Source organism: Camelina sativa, chromosome 15 (assembly GCF_030686135.1).
Source record: "Camelina sativa cultivar CO46 ecotype springtype chromosome 15, ASM3068613v1".
Lineage (NCBI taxonomy): Eukaryota > Viridiplantae > Streptophyta > Magnoliopsida > Brassicales > Brassicaceae > Camelina > Camelina sativa.
In genome coordinates this window covers 19654780-19671285 of record NC_141894.1, presented here as the reverse complement: position 1 = coordinate 19671285, position 16506 = coordinate 19654780, and the positions used below count along the sequence as shown (strand labels likewise).

The window sequence follows — 16506 nt, the reverse complement described above, 5'->3', positions numbered from 1 at the left end:
GAGTTATGTTCTTTTTCCTACATAAAGTTGTGGTTTGGTTTTTTATTAAACATCCCCAAACCAACTTTGCTGCATAAAACAGCTAAGCGCTTTACCGACAAAACACAAACAAAACAGTTCTTTTACATAAATCGACGCCGTTTGATTAAAAGTTTATTAACATTATCAATTTTTCTCTGGGCTGCTTCTTCTCAAAGGAGAGAAGACGATTACGAAGAAAAAAATTTGCAGACGAGAAAGAACATTTTGTTGCTTCAACTCCAATTTAGGTATCAATCTCTAATCTCAATTTCCCCCCTACATTTTTTCGGTTCAATCGGTCTATCTTTAACCGATTAGGGGAAACCAAAGAAGATCTCTTTAGGAGTTTTGTTTAAATGATCCAATACGTTTGACTTTTTTTTTTGTCAAATTATTTGTAAATTTGAAAATTTTGAGTGGATTCTTAGGATTTGGGAACGATCATTACTTATTTTCTCATAGAAAACTAAAAACCCGAAATTCAACTTGAGATTCAGAAAATTGAATCTTTCCTTCAAAGTTTGGTTATTGAACTTGTGAAGTTTCTGTGGCATTTGCAGTTAGAGAAAGGAGCTTAATTGAAGATTCAATGGCTTCTGATAGAGAAGAGTTTAACTTGTGTGGACCTTCACATCTCACAACTGTTGATTGGTATGTTTTGACTGTTATTAACCATTTTCGTGTATGATCCGTGACATTGTCTATTATAATTTATAAATAGCTCTTGTGGATCTTTTGATTGGTATGTTAATGGATTTTATTCATATGTCCATTGGTCATGTTGAACAACATATCAACCTATAAAGCTTTGTGGTTATAGCATTTGAAAATCTTGTGCCACACCATGGTTAATATGTAGAATTGTAATGAAGGTGTCACTAGTCTTTAAACGAACCTGTGTTTAGACTTATCAAATGGGTTTCTTAAAATTTGTTTTTTTTTTGGTCAGGGGAAATGAAGATCACCAGCGTTGTGTAGCAGCTTGTTTGGTTCAAGGTATATATATAGTAGAGCGTGACCGTCAGCTTAAACGTGAAGGCTCTGAAGCACTTGCACTTCCATGGTGGGAGTCCTTCAACTTCAAGTTGATCCGTCACCTTAAAGACGATGCTGATTTCTCCATCTTTGGCGGCATTTACGAATACAAATCGCCGCAACCAGAGTCCGTTGAATCTGGAGCTCCGCGGTATGTCATAGCCTTTAGAGGGACATTAACTAAAGCGGACTCGATAACCCGTGATATTGAGTTGGACATCCACATCATCCGCAACGGGCTACACCGAACATCTCGTTTTGAGATCGCCATGCAAGCTGTGAAAAGCATGGCTGATTCTGTTGGCGCTTCAAGCTTCTGGCTAACAGGACATTCTCTCGGTGCAGCGATGGCGCTTCTCGCTGGTAAAACAATGGCAAAGACTGGTGTTTACATCAATTCCTTGTTGTTCAATCCTCCATTTGTGTCTCCCCCAATTGAGAGGATAGCAAACGAAAAGGTTAGGCATGGGATTAGATTCGCGGGGAGCCTCATCACAGCAGGGCTTGCTCTGTCCAGAACCATCAAACAAGCACAGCAGCCGCAGCAACAGCAACTGCAACTACAAAACTTGTCTGAAGATCCACTAGAGGCATTATCTTCTTGGCTCCCTAACATACATGTAAATCCAGGGGACCATCTATGTTCAGAGTACATTGGTTTTTTTGAGCACCGGGGAACAATGGAACAGATTGGGTATGGAGCTGGGATAGTGGAGCGGATGGCGATGCAGCATTCTTTGGGAGGTTTGCTGATGGATGCCATGGGAGTGAGCAATGCAGTTGAAGTAGAAGAGCCGGTTCATGTCATCCCATCTGCAAATCTAATAGTAAACAAGACCAATTCCGAAGATTACAAGGAAGCACATGGGATACACCAATGGTGGAGGGAAGACCAAGATTTGAGTTCCCACATTTACATGTACAAATAGCTCTCGTTTTCTTTTCTTTTTTCTCATTACTAAGATTTGGTTTGTTCGTACATTTGTTTGTAATGAAGACGAAGTATGAAAATTATTCTTTTATCTATGTAATAGTTTTGTTTTGTGTTATGATTGACTCTGAAACAGTTGTACTTTCTGATTTCCACTAGGTTACTTTTGTGACGATGGGTCCAAACATTTGTCTCGACAAGAATTATTTCAATATTTACGAATTAAGAACATGATACTTTTGTTTGCAATATGATTGTGGAATCTTTGTTTTCCCACAGAAAAATATTGATGCAATTAGAGTAGATTTTATAGGCCTCAAGCTCACAGCCTTTAGAACAACGATAAATTTTCGCCGCGATCACCAAGAAACGGCTATTCAGCCTTTATAAGTTGCTCTGCATATTCTTAGGCCATACATACTTCTTCTATGAGTCTATCATGTAGCTACACGGAAAATCTGTAATGTAAATAAATTGACGACCAAGAAAGCACGTTTGGGAGAGGTACTCACCTAGTGCTAATGGCGTAGATGTAACACCAAGATAATGTGGATAGCTTAGGGGGTAAGCAAAAATAAAAGATGTAGCAGAGCACCTTATAATATAATGATACCATTCTATAGTTTTGTTTCTTTTTACAGCCGAAGAAGAAGAAGAAGAAGAAGAGGATAAGAAAATATGTTTAAGATTCAGCCTTAAACAAGTGAAGAAGAAGAAGAAGCAAAAAAAAAAAAGAAAAAATGCTCAACGAATAGGAACTTTGATCCAGCCATTAGCGAAAGCAATAGCTAAGATGACGAATGGAGTTGACATACCGAAGATGATAATGTAAGGAAGAGGCGTCTTCATCGGATTTTCTCCTTCTCTTTCACCAACGCTTTGCCAATACCTGCAAATCGCAATGCAAATCTCATCCATAACCATTTCGCCGAACACCAATGCGCGCATGGCATGTTTATACTAAACCAAATATGTTCTTTTGACACTACACTAGCACTCGTTAAGCCACTTACAAAGCACGAGTTTTAGTCAACAACATGCATTATGCGCACGACTCAAATAGTGACATATACTAACACAAACAACTAGACTACATTACAATTTTGAATTTCTTAATTTTCAAAATGTTTTCATCAATTTTTGTAATTCCGCAAATTACAATTTTCTCTATTAGTCATCTAATCTTTCGATTTCATGATTTTTTTTCTTCTACAATTCTGTGATATGGAATTGAAAGGCTAAAGATTAACTAACTGTTCTGGTTCTTCCTCTTTGGTTATGAACTTCTTCTTGTCTTTAGGCTTCACTTCTCCATCTCCTCCACCTTAAAACAAGAACCAAGGATTAACAAAATTATCATCTACCAATAAAATAAAATAAATGTGAAAATTCTGATTTAAAAGAGATATAAGAGTACCTAATTTGGCGTGAAGCTTGAACTGTTGAACCCCTAATGGAGATGGTGAACAGAGGAACTTAGGCAAAACACGGAACGATGAATATGAAGAAGATGATGAAGTTGAGGACTCATTAGTTTTGTGGCTAAAGGAAGAAGTGATTTGAGAGGAAATGTGGAATTTGGCTGCCATTTCCAACACCAACCAATACGTTTTTTTTCTTTTTCTTTGGTTGACTATTATATTATATGGCTTTTAATTTTATTTCACTATATAGATTTTTTTTGTTATTAAGGAGAGATACATGTGGCATGTGTCTTACCACTAGATGACATTTGGGAAACTTTGAGTGAAACCTTATCCTCTTTATATCTTTTATTTTTGATCTGATGTTTTATATTAGCACTCGGTTTGCCGAGGAAGTAGGAACATTTGAACTAAACCGAATCAATTTGATAAATGAGAGAATGTGCAAACCAGGCCTTTTCAAATAATTTTGCTAATTCTTGCCAAACAAAAAAAAACTATAATTAATTTAATACATTAATACATTAGTCTTGTACTAAAAACCAGTCTTCAATATTTCGCAATTAGTTTAATGCATTACATTAGACATTATAACAGTTACAAAATAAATGTTGTTTTTTTAATACAAACCAATTCTCTCGTTGCAAAGCAACCCGCACATTCAACTCCAGTAACTCAACTAAACGCTTTCTAGTCCAAGAGCGCCTTTACCATAGTGTAATGTAATTTAAAATTTTGCTTGGTTAATTTAAATGTTATACTTTCTCAATATATATCTCACTTTTGCATGCATAAGAAAGAGATATTATAAGACAATTTGATCTGGGAACCGATTATTTTAATTATATGGATGAGTTAAGTTTTGGAAACATGATCAAATGGTAAAACTAGTTTATCAAATTGATACGACAAATACTACATTGTGAATGTGATTCTCCTCTAGCTGCGACAAGGACGGTCGAAACCACAATTGGAGCAGCTTTTGCCAGTCCGATTATGATCGTTGATGAAACCACAGTTATAACATCTTCGACTAGTAACAGAAGCCTCCAGAATCTCCGCGGCAAGATTTGGGTAACTATCAACGAACAACGTTTAACTTATCAAAGCTATGTATCATAAGTTCATTCGTTCTAATATATAACTTAAAGCTGCATCGTTGAGGACTTTGTCAAAAGGGGTTTGAGCGAGCTCAAGGAAGTCAAAATTATTAGAGCCCACAAGAAAAACAACTCTCAAAGTTACTCTATAAGTTCTTATTACATCACTATATATATAACTTTCATCTTGCTAAGAACCCTAGTTACATGTTATCACATTGGGCTTAGGTTTGTCTTTCTTGTGGGCTCTAATAAAAATAATTTGCCATATCCAGAGAAGATATAAGCTCGGATCTGCATAGATCTCGTAGTTGGATAATCTTGTATTTGACAGCCGTAAGATAGAGAGCCCGAGCGTGTTGCTTCATTTTGCCGGAAAGCATAGAACCATCACTGTATATAAACTCAACAAAAGCTTCTAGCTCTTCTTGTTTCATCTCCGAGAGAGTGATTGTTTTAACCAACTTACCCAAAGTCTTGAACTCCTATTCAAAAACATATATACATGTTCATGTTGAGAGAATTACATAAACTACAGTCACTACACAGTAGAACGTTTAGTTTTGATTCTTTGAATAATATGATGATATCAATACGAGAAAATGAGAGAAGAAGAGACCAGAATAACTTTGTGGGCAGAGATAACTGAACCCTCATCACTATTAACTGCCTTGAGACATACGTCAACTCGCCATTTTTCCATGACCTTTGCAAGTAGAGCCGAGAAATGCTCTTTTGTGGGTTTGTGTTGTTGCCATATCAATAAAGTATAATGTGACGTTGTCAATGATGGTGGATTATATAGACGGAACACCATGACATGCATCGGTCAAAATGAATAATTTTAATTTCACATCTGTTTCCAATTTACAAGACTTTGGAAATGGAGAAGAGACAGCAAAAATAGTTCAATGGTCTGGCCTCCTCTCTTGGAAATTGGTCTCCGATTTTGGAAATTGTTTACGCATGAAATCAAACAGGTGTAGACAAACAACAGTAAAGTCTTGGCATAATTCTAAATCCATTTCTTTGCTTTTCTAAACATTTTCGGATTAAAGTTGCATGCAAAGTCTTTTTTTTTTGTTTGAATAAATTTGACATTCATTCATTTAATTTTTTTTTTTATCAGCATGTTAAAAATAAATACTACTCTCTCTATCTCTAATAGTTCGATATTTTGACAATTTCACATATATTAAAAAATTAAATTTTTTTATATAAATTAACTTATAATTATTTTTAGTAGAAAGAGAAACTATAAACTTTAAATAATACTCCATCCGTTTCATAATATAGGATGTTTAGAGAAGTTTTTTTGTTTCATAACATAGGATGTTTTCAAGTTTCTATGTAACTTTTAGATTAGTTTAATACTTTAAATTATGCAGTCTTGTTTGTGATTGGTTAATTTTTTTTAAAGTGATTATTTCTTAATCTGCGTACTTTACTCAAAACATCTTATATTTTGAAACGGATGGAGTATGAAAAATATAAAACCATTTCAGATTTTTAATGTACAACATCAATTTTTTAAGAATAAAAATAAATCTTAACACAAAAACAGTAAATACAAGGACTAATTAGGGCTTGATTGGACAATTGAAAGTAAAACATTAGTATTATGCAGCCTAAGCAGTAAGCTCTCATTAATATAACACATTTAATTGATTGGTAGAACAATCATTGATTAGATTCATATTACTTGTCATTTTAGGTAGTTTCACACGGATGAAAACAATAAGCTAAAAATTTTGGACAAAATTCATAAATTTCAATCGTAAAATACTGAATGACAATTAATATAAAACAAAAAAATTATGCTAGAACAACATCTAAAAGACATGAGTAACTGATTAATTTTAATTTTAACTGATTCATTTTTTATATATATATCATGTCTTTATCATACATTTAGGGAAACATATGTTTAGAAGACTCTCAACCATTGCACCACAATGATTTTCAAAAAAAAAGAAAAAAAACAGAAAAACCCTAAACACAAGCGCCACCAAGAGAGAGAGAGAGAGAGTTGCCAATTTTGATCCGCCTCTCCGGTTGCCCTTCCGGCGCCGGAGAGGGCTCCGCCCTCTTTAGGTTTTCTTCCTCTTTGTAGTTCCTTTTCAGTCTCCCGCTCCTTGTTATATCGTCGTCATCGGTTGGGTGTCTCTTGAAGGTGGTGGTTCCGGTGATTCCTCGGCGCGTGAAGCGAAGATTTGTCGGGTGGAGGTTGCTGGTGAAGGCTCTGGTGCAGACAATGGAGGACAGTGTCGAATCTTGGCCAGATCGGGTGGATCTGGGATGGCGAATCTGTCTTATGTTTAGTCACCAGCGGTTTGTGGGCTTCGTGAGGGCTGAAATCTTTCTTCGTTGAGCTTCAGTGGTGGGGTTTAGGTTCTTCTTCAAATCTTACCTCTCATACCAGCCACGGCGGTGTCCTGCAGCAAGGTGTGGTGTCGTTTTTTTTTTTCAGTCCGACCAAGGTGTGGTGTATGTCTCGTAACTTGACGGAAATGATGTTGTCACTTTGAACTTGCACTGTGAGGTGATGATATGCTAATCTGGGCTCCAATTTCAAATCTTTATATGATTAGCATTCAGGTTATTATATAGTTAGTTCGGAGAACCATCATTTTCGCCGGTTATTATAGCTTCATGACTCTTGGTTGGGTCAGTCGGATGTATTGTTCGTTTTAGGTTTAAGACCAGAACAGTGAAAGCCGGAGAGACCAAGCTTTTCTAATGAAGCACCTCTCTGGGTGTTGAAGCTATTGAGACAAGTTCTACACGTCGATCATGAGGATCTCATAGCTGGGAGTTGATCTATTTTCAATATTGGTTTAGGTCTTCTCTGTGTTAGTATTTGTTTTTCGTGTCATTGGGTCAATTTAGGTGGTTTAAGAGATGATTTCACTCCGAGTCATGGTGTGTTATCTATCTCACTGTGGTTAAAAAATGCAATGGTTATCGATTAGGTAGCGTTGGGTCCGCCTAGTGTTCCAGGGTTGTACTTGATCAACATTGCATTTGTTTTGGTCCAAGTCTATAGAGGTGAATGTAATGTACTTTTGATTTGATTGTAATATTTTGGTTAATGAAAAGTTGATGTTGAGCCAAAAAAAAAAAAAAGGAAAAAAGTTTATACTCATTGATATTCTGTCGGCATTTTATACTAGGCCTGCGAATTTGAACCGAACCGATTTGTCCGAACCGCACCAAACCGAGATTTGGGCAAATCGGTTCGGTTTCTATTAATTAAATAAACCGATCAGAAATATTTTAATTAGGTTCGGTTAACCAAGATTTTTGGTTTGGTTTGCTTGAACCGAAGGTTAACCGAAAAAAAGAAAACCCTAAAAGTAGCCGCCATTGCCTCTTCTTTATTAGTTACTCTTTGATTTTTCTTCATTTCTTCTTCTTCTTCAATTCACCATCTTTATTATCTTTGATTCATTATCCTCCTCTTCTTCTTTGATTCATCATCACTTGCTCGATTCGTCTTCCATATATTATCATCATCACTTCCTCGATTCGTCTTCCATATATTATCATCATCTTCATCATCTCTTCTTTTGTGTTGCCTATTCTTCTTCTCGATTCATCATCTTCTTCCTTTTCTTGATTCATCATCATCATCTTCTTCTTCTTCTCCTCGTCCTTATTCTTTACTTCTATACCGCAAGCTTCGACTTCGAGATCTCCCCGCCGTTGCCTCCATAGCTCCACTTGTGGTCGTAGGGTTCTCGTTCTCTCAAGACAAATTTCAGATTTTGTTTTTTTTTTGTTTGTGTTAGTGGGCCATTTTTCTGCAAGCCCAACAATCAAAAACATCCTTAGCCCAAAACTATTAAACCGAAATAACCGAATGGTAAAAACTGAAATAACCGTCACTGAATTGAGCCGAACCGAAATCTTAGTCGGTTCGATTCAGAACAGCTTTCGATTTCTAAAATAACCGAAAAACCGACAAAACTGAACTGAAATACCCGAATAAACCGAAATCGCAGGCCTATTTGATACTATTGTTTCTGGAAATATCAACCTTTTGGTGACCAATCCAAAAACGCGTACTCCACTCTCCCACAAGAAATAGCAAGCATTTAATTATATGATAAAATGGACAAGACACGACGTATATATATTAACAAATTTTGTTATTTGTCCACATGCATAACGACCAATCTAGGATACGTACTCCACTCCCCCACCTCCTTGATTACTGATACGAAGATGGCAAACAAATATTTCACACTTTTCAAAATTTCACTACCCATATAATTCTTAATTTTTTTTAGTTTGGTCCGCTGTTGAAGCAAGCGTAACCTTCCGCTATGACACTATTCAAATTGTGAATTATTACTTCTAAGAAAAACATGATGTATACGTAGTTGTTGTTTTTTTTTTTCTTTTCTTTTGTGGATTCAAGATTTAGTACCAAACTAAAGCACTTCAAGTCGTGAACACAATCCTTCACATCTTTTAGATTTTGAGACAACTTATGACATAAATAGTATATTGAAAGATTGAAGTTCTATCTCTCAATAAGTCACTACTGTTAGATACATGCAGATATTTTCATGCAATTATTGTTTGTAGATAACAAAATATAAGAGATTATATGGGACATAAACTGAATTTTTTTCTTACCCAAAAGTAGACGTAGATATTTTGTTATACATATCATCACTTTCAGACAGACATATACAGTATATGTCATTTTTGTGGTCTTTAATTATTTCATCATAAATTTTTTTGTCGGACTACATTGATTTCTATGGAACATTTTCGACCACGTCTTGAACAAACTTCTTAAGAGCACAGTTAGAAGTTCCACCGTCCAGCAACGCCACGTGGAGTTTATCCTTCATCTCAGTCACCATCTTCCTCATCTTGCTATCCTGCTCCATCGCACACTTGATCCCTCTCTCAATCTCCTCAGCCGTCACAATCTCTGGCTCACCCACCAGAAAATCTCTCCGATAATCCTTCTTCACCTCCGCCGCAAAACCAAGCTCCTCCACCATATGAAACGCGTTAAACTGTTGTTCCCCAAAGATAGGCCACGCAGCCATGGGAACACCGAACCATAGACTCTCAAGAATCGAGTTCCATCCACAATGTGTTACAAACGCTCCTATCGCAGGGCTCTCAAGAACAGCTACTTGTGGTGCCCAGCTTATGATCTTTCCAATCTCCACCGTCCGATCCAAGAAACCTTTTGGAAGAATCTCCTCTAAGTTCGTAATTTCTCCGGGAGGAGAACCAATCATGTCTTCCACCACGGGAGAAGCGCGACGGAGGGACCATAAGAACCTATGGCCGCTCCGCTCTAGCGCCACGGCTATTTCTCGTGTTTGTTCGTCAGTGAAACCTCCCATGCTCCCGAAGCAGAGGAACACTACAGATTTTGTCGGTTGCTCTCTTAGCCAACGTAAAATCTCCATTCTCTTCCCATCTTCGCCGTTGGTTTTGAAGTCCATAATGGGCCCAACCGTGTAAACCGGAGGAATATTTGTATTCCCATTCCCGCCGGAAAAGAACTTCAACGCCTGAGGTTCCAACTCAGCCACTGAGTTCACCAAAATACCGTTCGTCTTTCTAAAACTTGTAGCTCGACCCAAAACGTAAGAAAACCATTTCTTGGTTAGCATCACTGAAGGCAAACAGTTCGCCGGAAACTGTCGAGTCAGAGTTGGAACGTCAAACTTTACATCAGAGTCTCTAAGCTCACTTACGTCGAGTTCTTTGTCTTCGTAAAGAGATTGAACATGAAACTGTAGCCCGAGATATGAAGCGTTCGACGTGTAGACGATATAAGTCGGGAGGTTAAGCTCGTCGGCCACGTCTAACATCGACGTGCAGAACATGTCCACTACAATCCCAGCGAGCTGCGAGTCTGAACGTGTGGAAACGTCCGTGGCGAGTTCGGACACGGCGGCTCTTACATATGGTTTTTTGCTCTCAATGTAAGATATGTATGTTTGGTTCGGATCTTGATCAACGGCGGGGAGGAGGCAGTAGCGGAGACGGTCTTCGGGCTTAGTGTAGACGGAGGAAGAAGCGTTGTCAGCGAATTGTGAAGGGATGACGATGAGAGTGACGGAGAGGCGGTCGTCGTTGTCTACGAGAAGCTTCGCTAACGCCGTTGTTGATCGGATATGGCCAACGCCCGGAGATGGTATGAAGACAAGCTCGATTTTCATGACGTCTACACTTTGGTTTTGGACTTCTAGTTTGATCGTAGAGAGTAAAGATTAAAATACCATGTAATGATAAAAGTGCATGTGTGGTATACTGGTATGTATGTCTGTGATATAGTAAAATCCCATTCCCATGTGCTTATTATTTTAACAATTAGGTTATGAGCCCCAAACCAATTTTAACAATATTTTCTTGTATTTTTTTTTTACGTCTATGCATTAAATTATTGTGATGATTAATTCAAATGTTTCATATATTATGTCGATATACCACCATTTTTACGTCATACTGTAAAATATTCAAAAATTTGTTAAACGTTTATTAATAAAAAAAATTATGAATAATAGTACGAAAATTTTTCAAAATAGTAAACAATACATGTAAGTAAAAAAATGAGAAATACCCTAAACTAGCATTATTTTGGGTTTTTGTTCCAAAACTAGCACACACGCTGGAATGTTCCAAAACTAGCATTTCTTAATATTGAGTAATTAATATAGAGAAATATTATTATTTTAAAAAACTCAAAAAAATCAAAATCCGATCTCTCTTTCATTTCTCTTCGGCGAAGCTTGATGAATTTTTCGATCTGAGATCTTCATTTTGATCTCGGATTTTCCCGTGAAGCTTCAATCAGGTACTAAATCGATGGCTATCATCAATTTCTCTTTCTTCTTCTTCGATTTCAGAGTTTGAAATTGTTGGGTTCTCTTTCTTCTTCTTCGATCGATAGCTTCAATCATCAATGTCAGAGTTTGAAATTGTTGAATTCTCTGAAATTCAGGAAGAAATTGTGACTTATGGCTCTATATAGATGAATTAGTTTTATTGTTATGTGATTTTGGTTTAGTTGGCTTGATCATAGCAATGTGTTTTTTTCAAGAGAGAAGCACCCAACGGAGATCTCAACATCAGAAGCTTCTCTGGTGGGTTTTCACACGGATCCGACAAGTATCTTTGGAAAAATGGGTGCATGTACAAAGGTGATTGGAAACTAGCCAAAGCTTCAGGAAACGAAAATTCTTGTGGCCTAGTGGAGCCACTTACGAAGGTGAATGCAAACTTGTTTTGTTTGTGACTTGTTTTCAAGTTGCGGATTACCTAGTGGGCAGCCACGGGATTTGGACTTATCAGGATATTGAGATTGTTAAAGTTGTGGCTGATAAAGTAACAGTTGCGTTAGATCATGCAGCGGTTCTTGAAGAGTCTCATCTCATGTGGGAGAAGCTAGCGGATCAGAACAGGGCATTGCAGATGGCTAAAAGGGACGCGCTGAGGGCAAGCCAAGCGAGGAACACGTTTCAGAAGACAATGAGCGAAGGGATGAGACGTCCGATGCATTCGATACTCGGACTACTGTCGATGATTCAGGACGAGAAGTTGAGTGATGAGCAGAAGATTGTTGTTGACACGATGGTGAAAACGGGGAATGTGATGTCGAACTTGGTTGGGGACTCGATGGATGTGTCTGATGGTAGATTTGGTACGGAGATGAAACCATTTAGTCTGCATTGTACCATCCATGAAGCAGCTTGTAGGACTAAATGTTTGTGTCTATACAAGGGGTCAAGTTCTTGGTTGACGCGGAGAAGTCTTTGCCGGATAATGTAGTAGGAGACGAGAAAAGGGTCTTTCAAGTGATACTTCATATGGTTGGTAGTTTAGTAAAGCCTAGAAAACGTCAAGAAAGTTCTTTATTGATGTTTAAGGTTTTGAAAGAAAGAAGAAGCTTGGACAGGGGTGATCAAAGATGGGCTGCGTGGAGATCACCGGCCTCTTCAGCAGATGGAGATGTGTATATAAGATTTGAAATGAATGTAGAGGTTGATGATTTGAGTTCTCAATCTTTTGTTTCTGTTTCATCAAGAGATCAAGATGTTGGTGATATGAGATTCTCCGGTGGCTATGGGTTAGGACAAGATCTAAGCTTTGGTGTTTGTAAGAAAGTGGTGCAGGTGAGTTTCGTCGTCCATATCTATTTCTAAACATGTAAATAGATGTTGGTTTCAGACAATTAGGAAGACCTTCATAAAAGTCAAGGTCATTATGGAATGCCTTCCTAAAATTCAAGAATGTTTTCCTAAAAGCTATTAAATCCTTCCTAAATTTTTTAAAAATGTGTTTTTAAATTTCTTTATATGTGTTTTGTGTCTTATTGTATCACATTCACATATTACTTCATTAATGATGTATAATAATTTGATTTGGTGCACATATTGGTGTTTTACAACGAAGGTAGAAAATAGGAATATCTAGCATGATGTTTTATTTCATTTTTATGAAGGACTTACTAAAATGCGAGATAACCTTCCTAAATATTTTATTGTGCATAAAAATAGGTTCCGTAGTGTAATATAACTGGGTTATCAACAAAAGTTTAAACGTTCTGTAGTAATGATAGATGTTGTTGGTTTTCCAAGTTACAAGAACATGAGAAGGTAATCTACAAGCTATCAAGGAACCATCTATAAATAATGATTTTATGAAAATATATTTGAATTCATTAAACGAAGAAAAGTTCAACATAAAAACTCAGCATTACTAAAAAATGTAAAACATAGAAAGAAAACTCCATTAGTAAAGGGTAATGGTATCATTTTTATGTTACCCTAGTGTTTACCAATATCCAGAATTTTTATGAAAGTTATACTGAATTCTAAACTTGTTATGAAGGTCATCATGAAGTTCTAAGAATCCTTCCTGAATTTCGTGTAATCCTTCCTGAATTTCACCAGTATCACGACCAAGTGACATCATAAAGTGTTAGGAAGGCATCCTGTGAATTTAGGAAAGCCTTCATAAAGTGTTATATTAGGATGTGAAACCGAGAACTGGTGTTTTAACAAATAATCTAAGCCTTTACTTCAAGTACACATTGAGGCAAAATACAAATAAAAACAGTTGTTTACACACATATTTAACATAGAGCTTTAAAGGAAATGAGTTAAAATAAGGGTTAGCATCCTCATAACTCCAAACAAGAGCAGTCTCCTTGTCTTTTTGATTGTTGATCCATTGGTCATCTTGGTGTACAGTTCCATCACATATTCTGCAATGAATAATTTTTTGCTGTCACACAATTTCCAATATTCTACTATCTTATTCAGCCTGCATAGTTGCCAGATAGATCTTGAGTTATAAGATAAAGGGTAATGCATGGAGATAAGAAGTTTTGGTTACTTACCTTAGAATATAGCCATACTCAGCAGCAATTTCAAGAACTTAAGGAAATCAATGGTACCATTACCATCCATGTCCACTTCATTAATCATGTCTTGAAGCTCTGCTTTGGTTGGGTTTTGTCCAAGGGAACACATCAAAATCCCCAGCTCCTTAGCGGTAATGCAACATACAAGTTAAATCAAGAATTGAAAAAATGAATCAAACTATTGTCGCTCTAGAAATATTGAATAGAACAATTCAATCGAATCTATCTTTAATCACAGAACTCAAAGAAAACAACAAGCATGCATCATCAAAAGCTAGATATCTATAATTCCTCCTCTATTGGCAGTTTATTGTCATGAACAATGAACAAATGGGCAAATCTAATTTGAGATAATCCTAACAAAATTTAAAGATATGAAATCTCCAAGGACCAAATAGCTAAGTTCCTTGTAGACTTAAACGTCGTCATCATCATCTAAATTTCAATTCACCAACACAATTTTATCAAATCCAGAAACTAAATAAACAAAAACAAGGACGAAACTAGAGTTCATGATTGAGAGACCCAAATCACATATCAGGCAATTTATTGAACATCTAAAACTTTTGAAAATAAGAAAGGGAAGTCGATCACACCATAGGATCTAAAGCAATGACACCTAAGAATCGAATCCAGAATCGAGGATCTAGAATTAAAAATAGAGAATCAAGCTTACCTTGAGTTTAAAATCAGAAGCTGCTTGGCAAATATCCTCACCAGTCACCACTCTCTTCCATCCCGCTTTTTCAGGCTTTGGAGTCGTAACCTTCCGTGTTTGGTGCTGCGTGGCAGTGGCATTAGTCTCTATCGCTACAAAACTAGACCTCCTCGTCACATAGCCTCACCGTGTCTCAAATCTCTATTCGTGCCACGAGTTTCCCTAATACCACCGTTCGCAAGTGATTCACTTTGAGGGTAATCAAAGTTGTATTTCTTCTCTTCAGCAAAAATAAGCGTCCCGCTAGTCGCCGGTTCCGTGTTAACGGTGATAGTCACCGTCGATGCTCCGATTTTCTCTCATTATGTTCTCTCTCGCCGGTGGAACACTAATTCTCGTATTTTCACCATTTCAACATTTTTGTTTAACCCTTGTTTTAATTTAACTTTGTTAATATTTTATATTTTTAATGTTATGTAAAGTTGTGCTAAATTTGGAACATTTGAAAGGGTGTGCTAGTTTTGGACTAAAAATTTAAAATTGTGCTATTTATGAGAATTTCCCTAAAAAAATAGAGAATAAAGGAGGTAAAATAAATTAAAGAGAGTCCTAAAATGTTTTAGAGAAAATAAAAAATTGTGCTTTTGTTGACAAAAGAAATAAAAATAATTGTGCTTTTTAAAGTTTCATAGTTTTTTTTTTTTGTTTTTGGGTTAAATTAGTGATTCCAAGAAGTTTTCCAAAAACCACCTTGGTAAGAGTAAGACACTAGGAAAGGTTTGTTTTGGTTTATCTTGAAGATTGTCCATCATTCTCTTGAGATATGATGTGGTTTGAGTATTCTGATTGTAGAAGATAAGGCCTCAGGAAAAAGCCTCAAGCCCAAGCCCAACATCAAAGTTTGATTGCCCAACATCAAAGTTTGATTACTGACACATCACAACGGTCAAAACAGAGTTACATCGACAATACGGAGAGTTACAGCGACAATACAGAGAGTTGCAGAGACAGTACGAAGTTGGTGACTCACCCTAATACAGCTGTCCTCCAAGATAAAGATTTCTAGATTGTTCCTCTTACCTTGTATATAAAAGATGTAAAAACCCTAAAAGAAACGTTAAGGAAAATACAAGTTATTCATCAAAATCTCTCTGTTTTCTAAACTCCTTCATGGTATCATAGCCTTGTAAACTCTAACAGGTGAAACAATGGCCGCCACTTACCCTTTTCCCGACAATGTCCATGTCACCAGCTCGGTCACTCTGAAGCTGACTGACAACAATTACCTCCTGTGGAAAACACAGTTTGAGTCTCTTCTATCGAGCCAAAAGCTTATAGGCTTTGTCAATGGTGCCATCAATGCGCCAACTAAGTCTCATCTCATCGTCAATGGTGAAGCCACCAGCGAAGTCCCTAATCCTCAGTACGAGTCGTGGTTCTGTACCGACCAACTCATTCGTTCGTGGTTGTTTGGTACACTGTCTGAGGAAGTCCTTGGTCACGGTCACAGTCTGGTCACGTTCCGCGAGATCTGGTTGTCGCTTGCAGAAAACTTCAACAAAAGCAGTGTAGCTCGTGAGTTTTCCCTTCGCTGCAGTCTTCAGCTCCTCTCCAAGAAAGATAAGTCCCTCTCCACTTACTGCCGCGAGTTTAAGTCCATCTGCGATTCATTGAGCTCCATCGGTAAACCGGTTGATGAATCCATGAAGATCTTCGGTTTCTTGAATGGTCTAGGTCGCGAGTATGACCCTATCGCGACTGTGATACAGAGCTCTCTGAGTAAGCTACCAGCTCCAACCTTCAATGATGTTATCACTGAGGTCCAAGGCTTTGATAGTAAATTGCAGTAATACGATGACACCAACACTGTCACTCTGCATATTGCCTTTATGACTGAGAAGACAAATCCCTGTGCTCCTCAGTTCTCTCCA

The 16506-nt window shown here is 37.2% G+C and overlaps 4 protein-coding genes and 1 long non-coding RNA gene across 5 annotated transcripts; 2 read left to right on the top strand and 3 right to left on the bottom strand.

The window, feature by feature from the left end:
* Positions 1-5: 5 nt before the first annotated feature.
* Positions 6-2105, top strand: LOC104747176 (GDSL esterase/lipase At4g10955). The gene is made up of 3 exons (XM_010468761.3): positions 6-269; positions 582-672; positions 971-2105. The coding sequence occupies exons 2-3, from the start codon at positions 611-613 to the stop codon at positions 1983-1985; spliced, it is 1077 nt and encodes a 358-aa protein (XP_010467063.1). The 5' UTR covers positions 6-269; positions 582-610; the 3' UTR covers positions 1986-2105.
* Positions 2106-2552: 447 nt separating this feature from the next.
* On the bottom strand, positions 2553-3752 carry LOC104747177 (uncharacterized). Its single transcript, XM_010468762.3, has 3 exons — positions 3405-3752; positions 3242-3311; positions 2553-2876 (listed from the first exon to the last, which is right to left on the bottom strand). The coding sequence occupies exons 1-3, from the start codon at positions 3574-3576 to the stop codon at positions 2732-2734; spliced, it is 387 nt and encodes a 128-aa protein (XP_010467064.1). The 5' UTR covers positions 3577-3752; the 3' UTR covers positions 2553-2731.
* Positions 3753-4621: 869 nt separating this feature from the next.
* Positions 4622-5282, bottom strand: LOC104747178 (uncharacterized). The gene is made up of 2 exons (XR_002035399.2): positions 5131-5282; positions 4622-4996 (listed from the first exon to the last, which is right to left on the bottom strand). It is a non-coding gene; the product is annotated as an uncharacterized LOC104747178 (long non-coding RNA).
* A 3845-nt stretch (positions 5283-9127) lies between these two features.
* LOC104747179 (UDP-glycosyltransferase 71B1) lies at positions 9128-11049 on the bottom strand. The gene has a single exon (XM_010468763.3). The coding sequence runs from the start codon at positions 10709-10711 to the stop codon at positions 9281-9283; it is 1431 nt and encodes a 476-aa protein (XP_010467065.2). The 5' UTR covers positions 10712-11049; the 3' UTR covers positions 9128-9280.
* A 625-nt stretch (positions 11050-11674) lies between these two features.
* Positions 11675-15641, top strand: LOC109129125 (ethylene receptor 2-like). The gene is made up of 4 exons (XM_087487225.1): positions 11675-11684; positions 11800-12183; positions 12273-12664; positions 15531-15641. The coding sequence occupies exons 1-4, from the start codon at positions 11675-11677 to the stop codon at positions 15639-15641; spliced, it is 897 nt and encodes a 298-aa protein (XP_087343351.1).
* Positions 15642-16506: the final 865 nt, after the last annotated feature.

Bases quoted from the DNA above. Each gene is read 5' to 3' on its own strand.
- LOC104747176 (XM_010468761.3), top strand. From the start codon at position 611: ATGGCTTCTGATAGAGAAGAGTTTAACTTGTGTGGACCTTCACATCTC. The intron at 673-970 runs GTATGTTTTGAC...TTTTTTGGTCAG, and splicing joins CATCTCACAACTGTTGATTG to GGGAAATGAAGATCACCAGC.
- LOC109129125 (XM_087487225.1), top strand. The intron at 12,184-12,272 runs GTAGATTTGGTA...TGTCTATACAAG, and splicing joins CTCGATGGATGTGTCTGATG to GGGTCAAGTTCTTGGTTGAC. The intron at 12,665-15,530 runs GTGAGTTTCGTC...CGGTCAAAACAG, and splicing joins TTTGTAAGAAAGTGGTGCAG to AGTTACATCGACAATACGGA.
- LOC104747179 (XM_010468763.3), bottom strand. From the start codon at position 10,711: ATGAAAATCGAGCTTGTCTTCATACCATCTCCGGGCGTTGGCCATATC.
- LOC104747177 (XM_010468762.3), bottom strand. From the start codon at position 3,576: ATGGCAGCCAAATTCCACATTTCCTCTCAAATCACTTCTTCCTTTAGC. The intron at 3,312-3,404 runs GTACTCTTATAT...TCTTGTTTTAAG, and splicing joins CAAGCTTCACGCCAAATTAG to GTGGAGGAGATGGAGAAGTG. The intron at 2,877-3,241 runs GTTAGTTAATCT...TGCGATTTGCAG, and splicing joins AAAGAGGAAGAACCAGAACA to GTATTGGCAAAGCGTTGGTG.